General features: G+C 34.5%; 1 protein-coding gene across 2 annotated transcripts; it reads right to left on the reverse strand.

Moving 5' to 3' along the window:
* Positions 1–10,417: 10,417 nt before the first annotated feature.
* On the reverse strand, positions 10,418–24,009 carry LOC128207233 (endoplasmic reticulum membrane-associated RNA degradation protein-like). Of its 2 annotated transcripts, XM_052910043.1 has the most exons (13): positions 22,788–24,009; positions 22,067–22,168; positions 21,513–21,605; positions 21,213–21,310; positions 20,432–20,552; positions 19,380–19,514; positions 18,859–18,961; positions 18,589–18,618; positions 17,973–18,041; positions 15,755–15,818; positions 15,041–15,121; positions 14,716–14,786; positions 13,617–13,972 (listed from the first exon to the last, which is right to left on the reverse strand). In XM_052910043.1, exons 4-11 carry the CDS (start codon positions 21,256–21,258, stop codon positions 15,087–15,089), a joined length of 603 nt encoding a protein of 200 aa, XP_052766003.1. In that variant the 5' UTR covers positions 21,259–21,310; positions 21,513–21,605; positions 22,067–22,168; positions 22,788–24,009; the 3' UTR covers positions 13,617–13,972; positions 14,716–14,786; positions 15,041–15,086. The 2 variants fall into 2 exon arrangements, with proteins under 2 accessions (XP_052766004.1, XP_052766003.1); XM_052910044.1 differs by lacking the exons at positions 21,213–21,310; positions 21,513–21,605; positions 22,067–22,168; positions 22,788–24,009 and adding exons at positions 10,418–11,314; positions 11,471–11,587 and having other exon boundaries at positions 13,858–13,972; positions 19,380–19,494; positions 20,432–21,179.
* Between the last annotated feature and the right edge of the window lie 284 nt (positions 24,010–24,293).

A 24,293-nucleotide genomic window follows, 5' to 3' on the forward strand; every position in this document is an offset into this window, starting at 1 on the left:
AAAGTACAGAGACGAAACAGACTTTTCACATAGCAATGTACTCTAATACTCGTTTTACCATAACATAAACCAGTGATATTTTAATTGAAATGATCTAATATGGTTTCTCCAAATTGTTTACACCACTGAATAACCGAAGATAATATATTGGATACATTTGTTTTCTTTTTTCACTTACCCGACCTTAAAACTACCCGTCGCAGGCCTCTCAGGTTTTCAAAAAACCCAGAGAATATATATATATAAACATTACGTAATAAACTAGTGCGGATTCACAATCAGAAGTGTAACTCCTGTACAATCACATAAGAGAGATATTGATATGTAAAGGTATTTCATTAGTTAAGTCTCCGTGTGTTATTGGGTTGGATGTGGGGGCATAAACCATTTACTCTAGCGGTTTCTTGGAGGGGTGGGGGCACACCATACACCCCTTAAATTGACCTTTTTATATCAATATAACGGAAAGAAAGGAATAAAATACGCCCAAATGCACAATTTCAGACTAAATTTATATAAACAAATATTGAAGGGAAAACCCCAAACCCTCCTGTCAACACTTTAAAACTATATAAATTTATGGATGTGAAGCTAACAGTCTAGCAGTATGGCAGTACAGCAGTGGGAAAATATTACGCTGTTGAAATGTGTACTCTGATATAAAACTCAAAATAAAAACTAATTCTTTCGTCCCAAATATATATTGACGTAAGCAATTCATGTATCTATCTTGTATATAAAATTATTTTTCTGTCCCATAAACAGATTGCAAAAGACTGTTAAACAATGTTTTATTACTTCCCTTGATTATAGTGTTTAGCTGGCGTGAGACCACTGATATTTTTACTATATGTTTCATATAGACACTAACCTGGCTTTTGACTTTATACACATCCCAATTGAAAAACAAGGACATGGCATCTCTAGAACAATTCAAGACACAAAATATAATCACAAGAAAACACCATGTTGACCATTGACCCGACTGTCAAAATTGAGTTCAAATACATAACCCTTCCGCCAAGGAGTCAATCGGCTACAAACAACTATTTTTTAAACTTCCACAAGCTATGATTTTTCCAATATTTACACTGAAAACTATCAATTTCTGCAATAGAGTGTCAATTTCAGTCAAGTTCTCTGCAAAAAGAACATTTTTTGCTTCTTTTTCATTCAATTTTAATAAAATATTGATACTTGAACACAAGCACTCTTTTTTCTGTATTCACATCCGGATCTTGGTCAACGGGGGGCAGATAACTGTGGTCTTGAGCCAGCTGTCTTAATAAGAACACTCTACGTATACATAATAATACAAACGGACATCAGTCCTTGCCACGCAGTATGCCGGATGAATTTCAACCAATACAATTATTTTGTTTACAAAAGTGTCATTTTTACACTGTCTTAATAGCAGTGTACATATTGCAATTGATTATATGACAAAATATTCTTTTTCATTTTTAAAAACATCTTTCGCCGTGTGTTCGTGAACGTAATGACAATACACTTGATTAACCTTACAAGTTGATTAAGGACCAATCCTCGGATACTGGATAAAGACTTACAGTTAACTGGATAATATTGTCCTTAAGACGTTGTTTTTTTTTCTCTACAGCGTCGATATATAACAGTTAATATAAGTTTATGCCTGACTGCGAATATTTTTGGTTTTGATGTGAAAACCTGATAAAGTCTTACAATTATCATTTTTAACAGTTTTTTATTACCCCCTTTTAATAAATTATCTGTTATGTCGTATATGCACGTGTAGTTTCATTTCAAAATTCCACGCGACCGTAAGTGATGATTCGCGTTAATTTCTGAAAATTCGTATACAAATGAAACTGCACAATTATGTTCATAGGGTATCAGCAGAGATCTGCAGAGATAAGGATCTAGGCTTAGAAAAACATATTGAATAAAGTTTGTGACATACATTTCACTAACAAAATCGTAGGCGGGGGCGTAGCTAGCCCTCTATTCATGTGGATTTATATTTGTGCCTGGGGGAGGGGGCGGAGTATGCCCACTCTGAAAACTTTGAAAACCCTGGTGCAATCTGAAACTTGAAACTTGAAACTTGTTTATTTGCTTAAACGCCTATTTCTACATATAAATACATATTCAATGGCGTTGTACAATTATGAATTATAAGATAATAAAAGCAATACAACAATACAGACACAAGAATTAAATAACCAGTAATCAATGGAAAAAAAAATCACGAATATTAGCACACTCTAAACAACATACATAGTTCAATGAATAGTATATAAATTATTTACAACATGATGGGTGTTCACCATCGTATAAACAGACAACAGCTCGGCAATATATTGGTAAATAGTTCATGGGTATACATTTTAAAACAATGCATAATAATCTCTGAAAAGATGGGTTTTTAAATGTTTCTTGAATATGTTTACTGAATCACTTTGTCTAAGGCTCAGGGGCAGTTCATTCCAAAGCTTAGGGCCAATAGTTCTAAAACTTCTGTCACTGAAGGTCTTTTTCTTATTTAAAGGCACAACATAGCATCCTATTGATGATTCCAAGGATCGTAGTGTGCGTTTTGAATTTTTTCCAAATGTTCAATAAGGTATTGAGGAGCATTTCCAACGGAACAGTTATACATATAAGTGAGGATCTTAAAATTAATTCTTGCCTTTATGGGTAACCAGTGCAGGTCATATAATGCCTGTTTTGAACTATCACACCTAAAGCGGTTGAGAACAATTTTTGCACACATATTCTGGATGCGTTGTAATTTATGTAGTTCACACTGAGCAACACCATGCATAATGACGTTACAATAATCCAAGTGTGAAATTACTAATGACAGAACTAAGACCTCAGTTGCTTCTTTGGTTAGAAACTTACGGATAGTTTTTATCTTAAAATAGTTCAACATAGCAGTTTTACACTTTCTTTTAATATGCTCTTTGAAATTAAGTGTGGCATCCAGAAAAGCACCCAAATGTCTGATATAATTCTGCAATTTGATGTTATCACCGCATATTTCAATTTCTTTGGTGTTACATTTATCCAACTGCGGGCGACTACCAAACATGATAAATTCTGTTTTGGATGCATTCATTTTTAGTTTGTTATTGTTCATCCAGTCGTTTATGACAATAGCACAGCCTTGAAGTTCTTGAATTGCAGCCTCTTCTGCGATTGTTGTTGGTTTGAAACGAACGTTCGCTGTATGGTCGTCCGCAAACCCAAACACGGAAATGGACGGGGGCACAATGTCAAATAGAGTCCCAGCATAGGTCAAATAGAGCCAAGGACCCAAACAACTTCCTTGCGGGACACTACATGTAAGATGGCGCTGAGATGAAGAAATTTGATTCACCTTCACGCAGCAGCCACGTGGTCGCAGGTACGAATCCACCCATTCCAGCGCTGATCCACAAACTCCATACTGGTTGGTCAATACATGGACGAGAATGTCGTGGTCGACCGTGTCGAACGCCGCACTAAGGTCTATAGCTATTAGTGCCGTAACCTCCTGATGTTCCATCCCATCAAGCAAATCATTCACAAGCCGAAGTAAAGCGGACTCGCACGAGTGAAACTGTCTATAAGCAGATTGGTTCTTTGGGAGGAGATTATGCTCATTCACATGCTGATTAAGTCTATAAAGTGCCGCTTTTTCAATTAATTTTGACAAAAATGACAAATTGCTGACAGGGCGATAATTCGAGAATTTCAGCTCAAGGCCCGACTTTTTTAAAAGTGGTCTGACAATCGCCTGTTTCCATTTTGCTGGAAACTCTCCTTGTGTCAAGGAAAGGTTCACAAGCCTAGTGATTGAAGGCAACAGCTCGTTTAAAAATGACTTTAACACTTTTGTAGGCAACACGTCGAGTTCTGATGATTTTGTTTGTAATTTATTTATAAGTTTTCTAATTTCCTCCTCTGAAAGTTCTTCAAAATATTCAAATGTTGGCACATTTTTCATTGCTGGGATAAAATTGTCAAAGTCCTTCAAAGATTCTCGTATGTTTTCAATTTTGTCCATGAAATGGTCAGCAAACTTATCAGCTAGATTGCTTCCGTCTTCCACAGTTGGCTTAGGGTTCTCATGCTTGCTTCCGGTTAAGTCCTTTACAAACTGGTAGAGTTTCTTAGAATCTCCCTTGGACTCGAGTACTTTCTGGCTTAGAATTAACTCTTTTTCATGTCTAAAGAGCATAGTGATATTTATTTAGTGCTGATTTGAAAAGTTCATAGTCTTTTGGCTTGCGATATTTTCTCCACAGTTTCTCAGATCTACGCACAAGTCGTTTCATGGAATGGATATCCTCACTGAACCAGGGTTTCGGTGCTCTACAGATTTGATTTTTTTCTTTCACAGGAGCATGTTTATCAAGAACTATATTAATTTCATCTTCAAATTGCTCAACACACAGATCGACAGATTCTCTACAAATGGATATCTCAGCAAGATCATTAGCAAACTCAGACTCATCCATGTCTTTAAAATTCCGGAAAACAACAGATTTGCTGACAATATTTTCCTTTCTCACTTTAGTTACAGTTTTAACAGCACGATGGTCTGACAGGAAAGGACCTGGTTCGCATGAAAGTATGTCGATGCCATTTGCGACTTCGGTGATCACCAGGTCAAGACTATGACCATGGATGTGGGTGGGGAAATTCACGTGCTGCACCAATCCAATAGCAATTAATGAATTGTTGAATTCTGCTATAGCGTTACTGTCATCATGGATATGAAGGTTGAAATCACCCATTAATATGAGGTTAGAAAACTTTGGAACCAAATCTTCTACAAACTGAAAAAAGTCCGACACAAACTGGTTGGCTGTTGCCAATGATGGTGGTCTGTAAATGCCAACACAATGCATGGTTATATTTTTAAAAATAAGTTGCCATACTGCGTACTCAAAGCTTTGTGTCACACCAGGTGACATTCGACGCATGTTGATACCGCTTCGGCATGTCAGAGCAACACCGCCGCCAACCCTGTTTTTACGATTTGAGACGCTGATTTTGTATCCATTTTGATTAAGATCAGAACATTCAAATTGGTGTTGTTTCTCGTCCGAAAACCAGGTTTCCGTTAATATTGCAAAGTCAATATTTTCTTCGCGGAGCAATTGTCCAACAAGCACATCTTTCCTTATTAAGGATCGGCAATTTAAAGTCATACAGATAACATTCTCTTTAAAACTGCCTAGGGTGTTGCAGCGTTTTGGATACACAAGATTAGTTAGATTCACTCTAGTTGGTTTCTTAGTCCTGGGGCGACCTGATCTTTTCCTGGTGCATTCTGCGGGGCTTTTTTGTTTAGTTATGGAAAATGGTTTTAGTGGCTGGTTCGGGTGATGTTGTGTTCCAAGTAAATGCATTTGCATTACATACATTTAAGAACGCTATTTATTATAGCGTACTCTTCGATATTTCACCGTGGATATAAACTGGTTTGCCAATGACAACAGAACACGTCCGTGTTGGATCGTGTAACTCCGTGTTGGAAAGTGTTGCCTGGGAATAAAATTCCCGGAACTTCTCCGAGCCATAGAAAAGGCGTCATGGCATGTGCACCAGATCAAAACCTTAAATCCGTTAATTTTCTTAAAAGTTCATCTGAAATAAGCGAATTGTTTTACTACAAGAAATGGCGGTAATGGCAGTTATACATACCATAAAAAGAATCCCAACACGAATGATTTATACTGTTTAATAATGTTTTGTTGACTATTACAAAATCTGGTCTACATAAGCTGTTGATAAGCCTCGATATGAAGTTCTGGCTTCGGTAGCTGCGACCGTATCTCTGTGGGACACATTAAGGAGTCAAAAGGTTACGCCCCTAAGTAACGCCACATCTAACGCCAAGTGCTCGACCCGCACTGATAAACAAGGTTTCTTAAAGCCAACATAAAGTCGAACTACGAGAAACTTTAAACCACGTATATTCACCCCTTAGCTTTCTATTTTGTATTTCTGATTACATCAATGTTGGTCCCCTCGTGCCTTGGTATACTCATGAAAGTTCAGCCGGTTGCTCAATTATCTTTGATAAAAGGGGTTGAGTTCATTGTATTTTTTACCGTAAGCTATTGTAATATTAACAGACCGACATATTATTTTTGACTTGCTACTTTATTCTATGTCAACAACACATTACATATATAATATGAAATCAGAAAACGTGTATGAGCATAGTAACAAACGAATATATACATACAAACACCATTCTTTACACCTAGATTAGATCAGCTAAGCAATTGTCAATTATATTTAGTAATGTATCCATTAAAGGGACTCGCTCATGGTAAAATGCACTTTTTACGATTTTTTTATAACGAAATAAAGTGCGGCAAATCATTTGGAGTGTCAAAAGTAAGATTCTGGCAGCTGAAACCCTTCAATTAAAATGGACATTCATTATTGTCTTCGTAGACAACAATTTAAAATACCATTAATTACGATATTTAGCAAATTATCGAAGCGTGAGTGAGAGATGGATATGATCACTTGATGTTTCCAATGTATTCGATAATGATAAACGTGACACGCTAATGTTTTTGGACCCAAAAATGTTTTCACGGAAATGTATCCTTTTGATACCGAAATTGCAACAAACAAATACAATTTAAGTATAAAAAAACAACCTGGTTTAAGTGATGAATGAACCCATGCAGGGACAGGAATAATAACTAGAACTGTAAGCCATAGGCTAACGAATACCCCCCACCCCTCCATGTCTAGGTTGTTTGCCCTGGAGTTAGGCTGGACAAAGCTAATTTTGCCTACAAGGGGAGATAACTCCAGTCAGGGTCATGTGACCTGTACCAAATTCACAGAGGCGAAAGTTTACAACATGGCCATTAATTTCTGAAAGTTTGATAAAGATTTGTTGAATAATAACAAAGATGAATCCCGGACAGGGCTTATTTTGCCTACTTTAACACATCAAGGGGAGATAACTCCAGTCAGGGTCATGTGACCTGTACCAAATTCACAGAGGCGAAAGTTTACAACATGGCCATTAATTTCTGAAAGTTTGATAAAGATTTGTTGAATAATAACAAAGATGAATCCCGGACAGGGCTTATTTTGCCTACTTTAACACATCAAGGGGAGATAACTCTGGTCAGGGTCATGTGACCCGTACCAATTTCACAGAGGCGCAAGTTTACATCATGGCCATTAATATCTGAAAGTTTGAAAAAGATTTGTTCAATAACGACAAAGATGAATCCCGGACAAAAAAAAACCGGCCTACTTTAACACATCAAGGGGAGATAACTCTGGTCAGGGTCATGTGACCCGTACCAATTTCACAGAGGCGCAAGTTTACATCATGGCCATTAATATCTGAAAGTTTGAAAAAGATTTGTTCAATAACAACAAAGATGAATCCCGGACAAAAAAACGGACGGACAGACGGACAGACGGACAGACAGACAGACAGACAGACAGACGGACAACCCGATTCCAGTATACCCCCCCAAACTTTGTTTTGGGGGGTATAAAAACTGACAACAATACCACTTGCATACAACGCCCCTTACATAAGCTGAAGGGTAATCCAACCTTTAAGCCTTTATAAGTGAAAAGTGTGTCTATCGCTAAACAAAATCTTGGGATACAAAGACAATATTTGAGCATATATCATCATTGTGCGCCCCCTCGCCCCCTGAAATCCTTTAAGTTTACTTTTTATTTCAATATAGGAGAAGAAAAGCAATAAATCACGCTCAAAATGCACCACTTCGGACTAGAAATTGTTAAACATTTCTTAGGGGAGGACCTCCAAACCCTCCTGCCTACACTTAAAAACAAATAAATTTCGTTCATGAGGGAGAAAAAAGGGTACGCCCCTAAGTTACCCCCCCTCTAACGTCGAATCTCGGATCAGCCCCTGGAGTTGCCACACTTTTTCTCGTCATAAATTAATAAGAAACGCATCAATGCGACGAAATGATTTACAAAAGAACTTCAGCCTTCATTGTGAGTTTCAGTTTCAATCGTTTTTCTATTTTAGTACGTAACAGTGACCTTGTCCTTGACCCAGGGGCCCAAAACGTAATCCAATCAAAGATCTCCATAAACTCTTCCTAAATACCAACTTAAGTAAAGATATGTCAATATTAACAAAATCTATTCAGTTTTAACCGTTTTTCTAAAAGTGACCTTGACCTTGACCAAAGGGGCCCAAACTTAATCCCATGAAAAATCTCCATAAATTATACCTAAATACTATTTGGTCAAGATATGTCAACTCTAAAAGTTAATGACAGATAATTTTTGACTTGGTGCTAAAGTTATACAGTTTTAACCGTTTTTCTTTTTTTAATTTCCGTGACTTTGACCCATGGGGCCCTAAACGCAATTCCAGGAAAGATTTCCATATTTTTTTTCTTAATACCAAGTTTAGTCAACATATGTCAATCCTAGCTAAGTAATTCAGTTTCAACCGTTTTTTTATTTTTGGTAACAGTGGCCTTGACCCCAGGGTCAAACGCAATCCAAACAAATATCTTCATAAACTCTTCCTAAAAAACGACTTAAGTAAAGATATGTCAACCCTAACAAAAGCTATTCAGATTCAACCGTTTTTCTAACAGTGACCTTGACCTTGACCAAAGGGGTCCAAACGCAATCTCAAAGGTCTCCATAAATTTAAATTTTTCCAAGTAATAAATTTAGTCAAGATATGTCAAGCCTAACTAAAGCTATTCAATTTCAACCGTTTTTTCTATTTTTAGAAACACTTTTACTTTTTTCAAGTTCGACTTGTTATACTCAGTTTCAAACTCACAGTTTTTACGTGTATATAATTATAGTTATGTCCATTGAAAATCGATTTTTTTCTTTTGCATGATGAATAACTTCCTAAACAAAGGTTTTGTCCACAGGATACTTGAGGTAGTTTATCATGAATGTGAAATTCATGAAATCAACTTTGATCATAACCATATAGTTGGTGAATATGCTATCTTAACCACTTAATGGCGTTCTTGAAATGTATACAAGTTATGAAGTGTATTATTAGAAACATTTACTGTAAAGGGCCTTCGACAATATCTTCGGAAAGCCTGAAATTAAAACGATTACAAGTTTTTGCTTAATTGAGTTTTGAGAAGCAATCTTTTTGGGCAGTTAAACATCCATTCTATGCAACATTTTTGGAGTAATAAAGAGTTTGCAAAATTTGACGAAGGTTTTATCAGATTTTGTATCGAAAAGCGATATCATTTTTTCGGAAAAGTCTGTCGAAAATAAACATCTGTTTTTTATCAAATGCACCTAAATACCCAGAGGGTTCTTGGAGATATATGTTTAAATAATAAAAATATTCAATAAAATAAAAAAAAACAGTGAATAAAATTCATTTCCCTGATACAATTTTGCAAATAACATTCTTTAAATAGCTGCAATCACCACAATGCCACAAAATATGAATGACTAGGTAGTAAAGACTGTTTTGACAAAAAAACTAAAATTTTGTTTTAAGAAATGGAAACTTTCAAATGTTTGTTTTTAATTGGAAATCTCGTTAAATGAGCTCATCTCCTAACTACAGCTACAAATGCTGCTTTTAGGTCAAACTTTGGATATCACATTACACTTCTCTAATGCTTGTGGATGAAAAAAAGCTCTTGTTAACAACCAATATGTAGGCAACATATTTATGACATTGTCGAAGGCTTTCGACTGTCTTCCGCACAACCTCAAATATATTAAATATTCCAGTATTATGGTCTCTTCGATACAACATCTTGTCTACTGTAAAGTTACCTCTCAGAACGAACACAAAGAATCAAATTAGGCGACCACACAAGCACATGGCAACACATTCTCAAGGGTGTCCCTCAGGTGTCAATACTAGGGCATCTGATCCTAGTCCATATTAACAGCCGCTTCAGTCTTTGGCGATTTTTGAATTTGGGACTCAACGCGTCCATAACCCACTTGTTGTTTTCTTAGCCAAAAATGACAGATCCCAGCGCTAAGTATATTAAGCGGAAAGAAAACGGGCACCTGCTAGATGGTTTCAAAATGGCGATGCTTTATTGACAAAATTCGATCTAAATTAAACTAATTATATGTGTTTCATAAAACACTTAAGTGTAATAAGTAAAAGGTATTGGCTAAAATAATTTAAGTGTAACTTAATTTAACAGTGAAGTGTTAAATATTGTGGAGTAATAGTTGAAGAATATATTTTACATTGGTACTGCTCAGTTGACTTGTGGCGTTTAGGGAACAAAATGAATATCCAAACTGATCCCAAACATCTTCATAAACAACATATTTCTATTTAACAGCAATACTAGGGCATCTGATCCCAAACATCTTCATAAACGACATTTTTATTTACCAGCAATTCCCATCTCTACAATAATGCTGATGACCACAAAATGTCTTACTGGCACCAAAATAAAGATGATGTACATTCAACACTGGAAACAGAAAACAATCAACTCCTTACCTGGCTTTCTTTTAATCAAATGCAAGCAAACCCAGAAAAATTTCAAGCTTTATCAATTAGTTAAAAACTCACAATGAAATAAACTCATTGACTTTATCTAGCAACATAATATAATGTGATGAACAGGTAAAATCTTAGGAGTGGAACTAGATAATATGTAAATATCTGACACACAAATATGATTACACCAATGCAAAAAACTGAACATCCTTCAAAGACTAAGCTAAGCAAGTTCTGTCTGAAACGAACACACTTCTTATTTTTTAATCTTTAATCAGATCGAATCTGAACTTTTGTCATATAATTTGTTGTTATTTTGTAGTAAGAATGTCTGAAAAATGAGAAAAAAAATAAATAATACAGGGCTCTTCGATAATAATTTAACTCATATCATGAAGATCTAATAAATCGCTTTAATTTGTCTTCCCTTCATGCTCGAAGTATTAAAAACAATTGCTATTGAAACTGTTGAAATGATTACGTGGTAGTTCACCAGAATATTTACATAATCTTGTTAAATTTGATAAAACACCTACACCTACAGGAGTAGTTGTTTCTGAAACATTTTGGCACAAAACCATATTAATATTGACAGAAGATGTTTAATGTTTTACTCTTAAAGAAGATTGTATGATTCATTTTTGGCTCCCTTCCCAACTTTGAATTTTGAATGGCCTTTAACACACATTCAAACATAAATCACAGCAATGAATCCATGTCAGATTTTACAACAGTTTCAAGTGGAAAACTAACTCGGCCCCTTCTGTCCATTTGTTTTTATCATGGTGAGTAAATGTTCGTAAATTCTCACATAACTGCAACACAAACTTCCAGAATCTGAAAGAAGAAGGAAATTATAATACAAACAAATTTTTCCATAATTTACACAAGATTGGTCTAACATTTCCGTATATACATGTTTAACAAAACATTGTCAAACCATTTATAATGATGGATATTTAGATATGGAGAAGGACATCCATACATTCTTACTTGATTAATTTGCTGTTAGATTGAGGTCCTTCTCTCGCCTTTATTCCATCAAGGTAATATAGTTGCCAACAACACATGTATACACATGTACATGGCCCCACCAGCAATGATGGTACACTGGAATAGAAATACGAGTACATATAAACCTAAGATATACTCACGAATTTGTATATTTATTGTATTAATGTGAATGTTAGATGATATAATTATAAAATTATTACTTAGATTTCCTTTTATCATATACGCATCATAACTCTGCGAGAAATATATATCGTAAAATATGCATCATTGTCAGTATTCGAGCTAGTGAAATATGGCCGGATTCCTTACCTTCATTCGGAGCTCCTCGGCCATTATTTTCAAAAACAACCTCGGATGTATGCCGGTACATCAGTTGAAGTAGTCCTTAATTTTTTGAATAATATCATTAATTAAATGTAGTGTTTAAGAGTTGTATACATTGCTCTCGGTTTAAATTGATTGCCATTGAAGTGTATTATTGCAAACCTAATTAAGATTCACAAGAGATAAGTCATAAAGTTTAACTACTAAATATGATTACTACCCGATCTATTTGCAGCGGACTTAAACGTACCACTTTTTGAGTATGTAAACCGTCCAAATACATCCGAGGTTGTTTTCGATAAAATGGCCGAGGAGTTCCGAATGTCCTTACCTTCTGACGTCATGTTCATCGCGATATGTTAAAACGAAAACAAAAATTGTGTGTCATTGAAATGCAATTTATAATTTAACAGCGTGTCTTCTAAGTCATTTCTACCACTAATTTATAAGTAAAAGCGTAATAATTACTGCATTCTGATCCGGAAGGTCGTATTCGACTCTGAGGATTCTTGCAGATGTTGATTTCACTCGGCTAGTACTCGGAAATCTATCAGTTCAATGCAACCTCTCGGATCAAAACGCAGTACTTACCAATAACTCCTTTATATATCATTGCACACTGCTAGTAATGACTATTAAATAATTATGTATATAAGCACCGTTTGAAAGAGTATAATGTTGCCGATTGGTTGGCTCAGTTAGTAGTGCTCTAGTGTTCCTGCAATCGTTGGTTAAAGCCCCTATTGAGGAACATTTTTTCTCACAGGTTTACCTTGTATAAAAATTTAAAAAGTTACAACAGCCTTAAGACATAAAAAGCTTATCTTAATGAGCAACCTTGCTAGGAACTTTTCGAAGTTCTCCCTCTGCCGTGACCTGAACTGTTTTAGCGTCAACTGATGTTGCCTGTTGGTGGCAAACTGTTGCATCTGAGTGATGACTTGCAAACACTCATCTACTATATGGTACAGCAGTGTTAGCACTTCATTTTTAATATCACATTTGGAACCCTTTGGAGAAATATATTATGATAAGACTTGAAAATTTAATAAATATATTTTTGCGATGTGTATCCCAAAATATGCTCGTCTGTATTCCATAATAATGACGTCATATCATAACAAGTATCATTGCACGAAGTTTAATTTACGTCATAAAATGAAATTATGAAAATCAAAATGAAGTGTAACATTTATTAGAATACAACCTACATTTAATACCAATGAAATTGCAGAAAGGCAACCATTAAGTAGTAGACTTAATCCTTAAGAATGTAAACTTTCGCGCGTGTTGAAAGGTCCGCCTTCTGTCAATCATCCGATACACACTCCCTGCGTCAGATTTTACGTTGACAATGAGGGTGTATTCTAAGTCAGTTAGATGACATGAAGTGATTTCTTAATGATAAAGAAGGACTCGTTAGCTGCGCTCACTCCGCCCAATCTTAATAATGAAGAATTCATTTCATGTCATCTTACTATAACATAACATATCTTCTAAAGTTTAACCAGTAAGGTATAGCAAAAAAGCTTCCTGTGTTTCGATTCGGGAGTTGGACTTTTGTGTATTTTAATTTCACTGAGTCTCATGAAATCCTTGCCCATTCCTAAATACAATTACAGTAGCAATAACCCTTACTTTGTGGCATCAATAATCTCAGTTAGCACATGTTAAAGACATATATGATGCTATGTGCAAGTATATTCTGTATTAAACTTATCACATTTCAGTACATGTGCATACAGGTTCTTAAACAAATCATAAGATATTTGAACGTGATTTTCCAAAAGAAATACACATATTATAATATACCTTTGAGTTTCTGTACAGGGTATGTATCAAAATTTTATCAGCTGTTAATTTCAACTTTTGGAGGTCAAAATACTGAAAACTAAAAATAACTCTGACATTTATGATATTTTGATATGTATACGTTGATTTCGACAACACATTACTAGTCATCCTTAAACTGCACGAGCCAGACTACTTAGATAAGTGAAATAGCTTTTACTTTAAAACATGAAAGTTGCAAAGTTCCCTACCATTTTGAGCCTTGAAATGCCCACTGTCGGTCTAAAATGACAAGGGTGTCACTGAGGTTTGCTTCAAGTGTAGATAATAATTATATCTGTGGACTGAAAAGGATCGTCTGGCTTTCTGAAAATTGACAATTGAATTATTAAATCAAAAAAAGGAAAGAAAGGAAAGATGCACGCATACACAAAGGGACACTCTTTCGGTGCGATTTTAATATTCATTCCGTCAGGGGCATACGACCACATTTATTTTGAAACATTTGTTGTTATCTTTGTGTAAAATACTCCTGTCTGTAAACGCTAAATGCACATACATGAGCAACATTTCAATTGCAGTCGAAATAACATTAAATTGTTTCTTAATATATTTTATAGCAGACGGTGATAAATCAAAGACAAGATACATTTGTATAAGCATAATTAAGTAACAAATCAACAACAAAACCTTAGCATAATTAAGTTATCAGTCAGCTAATAAACCTATCAGCATACTTACCCGTCAGATATTAGACTTTAGCATGATTAAGGTACCAGTCAGCTTCTAGACCTCAGTATAATGACGTTACCAGTCAGCTTCAATACCTCAGCTACATTAAGTAACCAATCAGCTAAACATTAGCATAAATAAGGAAACCAGTCAGCTACTATACCTCAGCATACGAAGGAAAACAGTTAGCTACAAAACTTCAGCATAATTAAGAACAGTCAGATAAAACTTTCAGCAAAATAAAGTAACCTGTTAGTTACAATACCTAAGCATAATAAAGTAACCAGCCAGCTACCTTCCATGGGTAAGTTACATATCACATTATTTAAACTGAGTTTCATGTTCTAATATATTTATAGCATAATAAATATACAAACCTTTCACTGAGGTCAGGCTGCAGTCAGATCATGGAATCTGTCTCAGATTATTTCTTAAAGAAGGTAGATATCTAAAAAGTGATTACATTACAGTGATATTAGAAGTTTAATTTATAACCTGTGGTAAAAAAATAATACTTGAAGTAATTAAAACAGTTTCATTTTTATATTTTTATCGTATTTTTTATTTATTTTTATTTCCTTATTATAGCAGCATACACATAATATTCATAAATGGCTTCAATTTATACACACTGCTTCTATGTTAAAATAACAATTTATGCATGCCTTTCTCCAATATATAAAGAAAAACAAACAAACATACTTCCTTTTTTAACAGGCTTATTCTATGAAACTGGACCCTGTATGACTTAATATCCCCATGAAGTGCTGTTACAGCTTTGTTCTGAAACATAACATTATGTTATACATACAAAATTCTCACATGCACTACCTAATGAATCCTTAATTGTAAAAATCATGCTGTGTGATATTAACATGCAGGATTTACAATAGGACTTGACATGTATTATTTGTCATGTAATAATAATAGTTTGAGATTTAATTTGCATCACTTCCCGTAAAAATACTTATACTCTTTATAAAAAGTTCAAGAAACTAAATTTCCTGTCAGGGTTGCTTACCAATAGGTAATTTTTGACATTTAAAGGGCCTTAACTCTTAGAGTGCCTCTAGAAATTTGACTGGTTATCCAACTCAGTCGAGACATTAAAACACTAAGCAATGCTGCCCCGTTTCATATCATTCGTTTAGAACTGAAGAAGAACAGTTTAAGTAAGAGAGTTGGATGATGCCCCAGATGATGTTGACGTCGTACTCACTACATGTCTGTATGTAATGAAGTGGACACGAAAACAATATAGAGGAAAAAATCAAAACATACTAAGTCCACTTAATACCGGATCATTACTCATATGCAAATGTTTCCCATCCTGCACAAACATGGCTGACAAAACCACACAGATGGTTGCCAGGTTACGTTTGAGTTGCCATGGAAACTTTTCCCAGCATGGCTCACCGTGACTAAACCTGTCCCTAACCCTCGGGCCAGCCGGGTAGGTCAGGTGGTCAAGAAGTATCTCCTGTTCGGAGAAAAGAAGAAAAACTAATTACATGCACATCATGTAAGGGAGAGTTTTTTATGATTTATTACGGTCTTGAACTCAAAACAAAAATATTGTTTTGAGTGAACGTTGATTTATGTCAATTTGTTCGATATCATTCTTTTTCAATATGATTTTCTCGAATTAATAATTAGTTTATTAAAGAAAATTAAATCTTATAAAATATACCAAATTATCATCGATACCAGACTAGTGTGTAGTGTTGGCAATCTCAGTGAGTGACCCAGGTTGGATTTTATTTTCTTCAAAAAATAGCAAAAACATATCGGCAGCTCTGAGTCATGAACAAAACAAAAACCTCAGTAGCAATAGAGATTTTGAAGTAAATAAAACTATTTAATTAATATTACTATAGCAATATGGAAGTTCTACTATCCTTATTCCCACAGTTCGTTTGGAATAAAAAATAACATGTTAATAAATTCTAGAAATTCCAGTCAAAACTAAGCATAAAGCCCAGTACTGATAGCTTTATTTTACCGAAATACAAAAGGAATAAGGCTCAATTTGTGATGTTAATATATGTCTGGGGGATGAGCCGCCAACCTCAGCCCCATATCTCTAACCAAGTGTTCGTTACACCGAAATCAAGTGTTTCTTACCAATATATATTCTCCTATAACCATCCTTGGTTGGTTTTCTGAACAATCCAATCAAGTGTTTCCTACCAATATGTCTTCTCCTATAACCATCCTGAGTTGGTTTTTAGAGCAATGCAATTAAATTTCTTACCAATATGTCTTCTCTTATAACCATCCTGAGTTGGTTTTCTAAACAATGCAATCAAATTTCTTTCCAATATATCTTCTTCTATAACCACCCTAAGTTGGTTTTCTGAGCAATGCAATAAAGTGTTCCTTACCAATATATCTTCTCATATAACCATCCTGAGTTGGTTTTCTAAGCAATGCAAGGAAGTGTTCCTTAGTTTTCTGAGCAATGTAATCAAGTGTTTCTTATCAATATATCTTCTCCGATGATTTTTCTGAGTCCGTTTTTTGCACAATACAATCAAGTGTTTCTTACAATTATGTCTTTTTCTATAGCCATCCTGAGTTGGTTTTCAAGGCAATGCAATCAAGTGTTCCTTACCAATATATATTCTCCTATAACTTTCCTGAGACGGTTTTCTGAACACTACAATAAGTATTTCTTACCAATATATCTTCACCTAAAACCATCCTGAGTATGTTTTCTGAGCAATGCAATCAAGTATTTCTTACCAACATATCTTCACCTATAACCATCCTGAGTTTGTTTTCTGAGCAATGCAATCAAGTGTTCCTTACAAATATATCTTCACCTATGACCATCCTGAGTTGGTTTTCTGAGCAATGCAATAAAGTGTTCCTTACCAACATATCTTCTCATATAACCATCCTGAGTTGGTTTTCTAAGCAATTCAAGGAAGTGTTCCTTAGTTTTCTGAGCAATGTAATCAAGTGTTTCTTATCAATATATCTTCTCCGATGATTTTTCTGAGTCCGTTTTTTGCACAATACAATCAAGTGTTTCTTACAATTATGTCTTTTTCTATAGCCATCCTGAGTTGGTTTTCAAGGCAATGCAATCAAGTGTTCCTTACCAATATATATTCCCCTATAACTTTCCTGAGACGGTTTTCTGAACACTACAATAAGTATTTCTTACCAATATATCTTCACCTATAACCATCCTGAGTATGTTTTCTGAGAAATGCAATCAAGTATTTCTTACCAACATATCTTCACCTATAACCATCCTGAGTTTGTTTTCTGAGCAATGCAATCAAGTGTTCCTTACAAATATATCTTCACCTATGACCATCCAGAGTTGATTTTCTGAGCAATGCAATCAAGTGTTCCTTGCAAATATATCTTCACCTATGACCATCCTGGGTTGGTTTTCTGAGCAATGCAATCAAGTTTTCCTTACAAATATATCTTCACCTATAACCATCCTGGGTTAGTTTTCTGAGCAATGAAATCAAGTGTTCCTTACAAATATATCTTCACCTATAACCATCCTGAGTTTGTTTTCTGAGCAATGCAATCAAGTGTTCCTTACCAATATATTTTCTCCTATAACTTTCCTGAGTCGGTTTACTGAACACCACAATCAAGTGTTTCTTACCAATATATCTTCACCCATAACCATCCTGTGTCGGTTTTCTGTCCCATTAAGGAGGAAAGTATCTAACATCTAGGCATCAAAAAAAGAAACATACACAATATCCAGTATTGTTTGTTCAGACATATACAGATTATCATGTTATTCTCACATAGAGCCATCTTTTATAAACTTTGTTAAGGCCATCGTTTTTTACGTTCATATATTAACTGGTTTTGAAATTGTAAGAACTGATGTGTTTTAACAATACTTGTTTCAGCTGTACTTGTATATATTTAAATATATGAGTACATCTTAAACTATTTCACCATTTATAGATATATTTATCGTGTTGCTAAATTTTCAAGATTTTCTAAACAATCCCAATGTATTGTTTTACACTTGTCAGAATCACACAGTGCCTCAGTGGGCGCACATGTATATCTTTAAAATAACAAAAATACGGATGTTGTTTATGTTCGTAGTACGATTTAGAGGAACTACTTAATTTTAAGTATGGCCGTTTGCACATGTAGGAGTTACTGCCTCCTTTCAATTGCAGTATACAAACTACAAGTACACGGTATCAGTTACAATACAAGTTAGTACTCACAACAGTTCAGATGTTATTGTCTCTTACCTCATCAAATGTAGTGTATACTGTTGTTGCCTAGAAAAGAATGTTAAGTTTGCCAAAATATATCTTAAAAATATTACAAATTGCTCGTTTGTTTCAAACGATCTGCTTGCAACAACAATAATAACAACAACCTTTAAGGCATCAAGGCAATTATGCCTATAACCTCTTAATGAATGGAAACTGTATTTTGAAACGCATGATAAAAATGGGAAAATAATCTATTTAATTTGTCATTACCATATATATTGGCCTACCAATAAATGTTCATACCTCAGCAGTCAAAATTCTGTTCTCACAGTTGTTGGCAGTAGCAAACACAAGCCGTAGACCGTGCTCTAGGTAGTAAAGAAGAAGAGTGCTACTTTCACCATACCTAAGATAAATATGATGTAAATGATTAACTAAAGCATTGATCAGAGTGAATAATAGATGAAGAATGAACATACAATAATGCTATGTATTTGTTCTTTGATTTAAAAACATAAAATATGCAATTATTCTTGAGGATTCTCCATTGAGTTTTATTTAAAATCTATAATGTCTTTTTCCAGTCGTAAATTGCCCGCTGTAAATAAAAAAAGTATATCATTACTTTTACGCGAACAATAAACATTGCACAGTATTGCGATGTTAGTTTTTATAGTGTTATTATTATTAAGGAAGATAAAAACATTAATTTATCACTTAATTTCTTTTGGAACAGTAACTATTGACTTGAAAATTATTATGAAGAAGGTTCGGCACCAAGCGCTAAAAATAAATACAAGGACTGCAACTCCCATTTCATGTACCTTTCTTGCTTATATAAACTGGTGACTTTTGTCCAAAACATTCTTGTGTCCCAGGATACAAATTGGGTGCCTTTTAAAGCCTCAAGAAGGTCCTTGATAGACAAAATATCAACCTCTGAAATACAACTAAAGCGTCTAAAAAGTAAATGAGAGATGATGAAAAAAACCTTAAAGTCATCAAATTGTCTTATTTAAAACTACAAAGGCTTTGAAACAAGTAATTAAAGCATTACAATAATCACGCTCGTTTGTACGAGGTCATAGGCGAGTGCGGTCATGCGTTCTGGGGGAACCCGGAATACCCGGAAGAACACCACTTATTGTCTCATTGGAGTAAAACCTGAGAAATCTTGGTGGGAAACGGCTTTGCTTACCACTGCGCAAACTGGACAATTCCATGTAAAACTAATAAATAAAGACTTGTCTAAATTCAACCTTGTAAATTGAATATAAAAGTAGTTTTTAGTTTTGTGATATTCATTTAAAAAGGGATAGCTTGTTACAAAATGGCGGAAAAACATGAACAATTCAGGCGGTTAAAGTGGCAGACAGATCAAATACATATTCACAAACTCATAACAGCTAGCCATCAAATTAATCAGTATTGTGTTACAAAGTCCCCTCAACTTGCTCTACATGTATACATGAGAAAGGTTTCTTGTTACTGTTTTCCCCTCAACTTGGCCAACATGTATGCCCAAGATGAGTTTTGTGTTACAAAGTCCCTTCAACTTGCTCCTAATGTATACAATGAGTTTTGTGTTACAAAGTCTCCTCAATTTGCTCTACATATATACCCAAGAGGAGTTTTGTGTTACAAACTCTCCTCAATTTGCTCTACACGTATACCAAAGATGAGTTTTGTGTTACAAAATCCCAACAACGTGCTCTACATGTATGTAAGATGAGTTTTATGTTACAAAGTCCCCTGAACTTGATATACATGTATATATGCAAGGTTTTCATGTGTTACTAAATCCCCTATATTCTCTTTATAATGGTATGCCAAAAATGAATTTTGTGTTAAAAAGTCCCTTAAACTTGCTAGATACCTGTTATGAGTTTGGTGTGAGGAAAGTCCACAGGTTGCCGGTGTAACATTAGCACTGGGCCCAGCCTCTTTTTTAATACTCGACCTATGCTGGGTACCAGTAGTATCAGGAACCAAATACACTTGGAAACATACAAGTACGCTGAATCATTTTAATTGTCTTTTTTATTTATCTTGTACAATATTTCAATTCATACACATAAAACGGTTAACTTTATTAGAGGGCTCAAATACACTCATTGAAAAACATGCTCTGCCTTAAAGAAGTGGTATGAAAACAAGAGCGTCCCAGGGCAAACGCAGGGCAAACCCAAACTTCGTCTGAGCTTTGAAAATAAGAAAGAGGTAGAACCCTGACGCTAAAAGTATGGCCTTGGTAAACATGTTCCTATTACATCTGCCAACAATTGTACAAAGTTTCATTTGAATATTTTGAACTTGTTTTTAGGTATGGCCTAGATTTGTGATTTTCACATCAATGACTAATGCAACGCCAAGGTTACTTGTAATATTACAGACAAACTAAAATGAGAACTTAGTCTCCGTTAATTTTGCCATAGTTGTTTAATTTATAAAATATTTACAATGAAAGAGCCAACATTAATCTTTTTTGTACTAGAGTTTTACTGCTGGAACTCACGTGGTAAGATTTTATGTACTGGTTAATATAGCAAACTGACTATCAACTGACCAAACTGCAACAGATTTCCATAAAATATATGCACCATGTTAAAGTTTGAGACAACTTTATATTCAGGTGAAATGGTGACATATCCACAAACCTTGCTGGTATTTGACCCGAAAAGGGAAAACCATGCCAGGCAACATTTCGGAGATTAAGAGAGTTTGGAGGACCCATAACCGGCCGGAGTATACATATCTGGAAATAAGAACACATTTACTAACAGTAAATCTAAGCGATATTGGCTACTCGAAACTTTGAACATTTAGGTTACGATTAAACAACATTTGTATCAATGCATTTATTGACAATAGTTTTGACAATAAGTTATATTACTGTGCGGTGACATTTTATGGTATTCTTTTTGGTATTATCTGTAATTAATTGAGTAAAAAATTACCACATCTTCTCCAAGAATTTCCATTAGCTGCTCTGTTACAAGCAGATCTTTCAACATTGACGGAAACGGGGCTGGCCCTTTCAACATATACACCTGAAAGTAAGTACAAGTATATGAACCAATAGTCAAAATATACTTTTGACATCATACAATAAACATGAAGATTAAGGATAATAAATAAATTATAATGCAGCATTGATATTTTCCAATGAAACGGTTTAAAACAATGCTTAAGATTTCTTAAAAGTCACTGGACCGATCGTTCAAAATTTTATTAAAGTTAACTAATACATAAAGTCATTGTTGTTAACGCTCAAATATTTACTGATATGGATACTGCATGGACAGATTATAATATACTTTGTTTTAGCTGCGCTTGTTGTTTTTTTCTAAATATATGATTCAGCATTAACCCTTTAATGGTTTAAACAACAATGCCTTTGTAAGGTTAACAAAGTCTTGAATAATCGACCCATTGTTTAGTACATCTCATCTAATACTTTTATTGATAAATAATACTCAGAACGAATATTAAGTTTACTTATCAGCCTTACATCCCCGAGAGCTCTCTCAAGAACAGCTGAGGTGACCAGCAGGGCAGTGACTTCATCCACAGGGTTGTGAGTAAACATGTCACGCCATATTTCCGCCAGTACCTGACATGTCATTGTTTGATACAGATTCAATAGGAAAAAATACATTTTAAAAATACCTAGTTTTAGATAAGTATAGATTTTTTTGTAAAATCTTTGTAATTGTACAATTATTCAGCTTTTAAATAATACAAATCATTAACAATTTTTTATTACCTGGTTCCACAGTTTAAAATCTTAAAAATTTTCTCCCTCAAAAATAACTTATTATATGGGTGGGCTGAACAGTATGGGGATGCATTTTGAATTTAAAGTACTAGGGATTTGCTTCAATAACGATCTAAGTAGATTTACATCGTAAATAGAAATGATCTTTGTGTTACAGTTTCCTTAATTTTCATCACAGCCCGTAGTATGTCATTTGTATATATATTAATATCATGTTTTCCACAAACACTATGTGTGTAATAGTATAGGCTTATATATGCCATTTTTGACAAAAGAGATTGAACATGAACATAATTAAAATAAGGAAATCATGAATAATACCATACTGTTGCCTTTTGTGACATTTATACAAATTTAAGAAAATAAAAGTTACGACTTCATGTAAGATCCTTGAATGAAACTGGCCCAAGGGCATTTGATACGTCCTTAATACTACAGTGCTCAGGGATCTTACCTGTTGTTTTCCAGTCCAGGAAACATATGGAAGGTAAGTATCAAGGAAGTTCTGTGGTCCAATCTCTTCCACATGATTTTCTACCGATGTAAGTATTGGAGCTAAACTGGTCACACAGGCTGGAAAGTATACACTTGGCTCATCCTCTGCGTTACCTGTATGTGATTATAAATGTACAATTCAGCGTGTAAGTTCGACACACAACGTAATATTGCAAACGTTTATAACTTATAACGTTTCTTTGATTAAGTAATCTTTCTTAAAGAACTTTAAGGTGAAAAATCAATGAAACGTTACAACAGTCATTTGTTAAAAAATGTGTATTGATCGGTCATTTATTAACCGATAACAATTAACCCCTCAAATCATATTAATGCGCAGAATATAACCTTAAGAAAACTTATCAAAGCCTTATACAATACTCTGCTGGAGTTTATAGAGTTCACTCATTTTCTTTTGCCAATTCAAACTTATTTTATTTCAAGTCTGATTTCCAATAGTGCCAGTCTAGAAATCCTTCTTTCAGTACATTATCATCGCATTCTTCAGTGACAGCTATCTGTGTGATCAGATTGTTGACATAACTCGACAAGCATGTCTCCACAACCGGCAATGTGAGAGAGATTCCATCCATGAGATGTTCTTCAACATCCAATCTCACTATATAAGTACTCCATCTTCATTGCCTGCATGAAAGTATTAGAGGATATGATTTTATATCTTATATTGTAAATGACTAATACATATACTCACAGACCTATAAACCATGGTTGATAAATAAAAAAGTTTAACAACTGAAATATCTTGAGCCCGTTTAAATGATACAAAATTGTTTAATAAACAATTATAAAGTAATCAACACCACACTGTAGTCTAAAAGAATAGACATGTTATACGGGATTGTTCTAATCCCTAACGTCGTGGAGGATTTGCCATATCAAAAATCGTATTTTTTTTTGTCAAAGTACTATTATTTGGACTAGATTACACAGTGTCTACAGAGCATTCTTCAGTGAAATCTTAGAAGAATCCCGTATTGAACGTCAACCATTTTAGACTAATGTATAAAACAGTTTAGTAATACGCAGCTACAAGTAACTAACTAAATTTTAAGTGTTTAAGAAACATCATTATTAAATGGCAAAACATTTCAATAAGTTATATGTTCAATATAATATTGAATCTGTTCCACTTTAGAGTTGTTTGTTTACTTAAGTATCAATGTCAGTTTTATAATAACGGGAGGTAACACCTCGTTACACGCTTACAGTCCACTTTTTTTGTACGTGGCGTAGTTACACCCCCTTATCAAAAACAAAAGAATGTACAGTTGTGGTCATTCTTAAGCTCGTTCTTAGCTTTACCCGATCATTATTACATGAAAGTCAGTTTTAACCTATTTGTTTGTTTTTGCTTTTATCACTGTTGCGTTAATATAGATAATGCATCCCTTATGCTAATTAAAATCGAAAATGTCCAAGTTGAATGGAACTGATGTAGAGCCTT

Source organism: Mya arenaria, chromosome 11 (genome assembly GCF_026914265.1).
Source record: "Mya arenaria isolate MELC-2E11 chromosome 11, ASM2691426v1".
Classification (NCBI taxonomy): Eukaryota; Metazoa; Mollusca; class Bivalvia; order Myida; family Myidae; genus Mya; species Mya arenaria.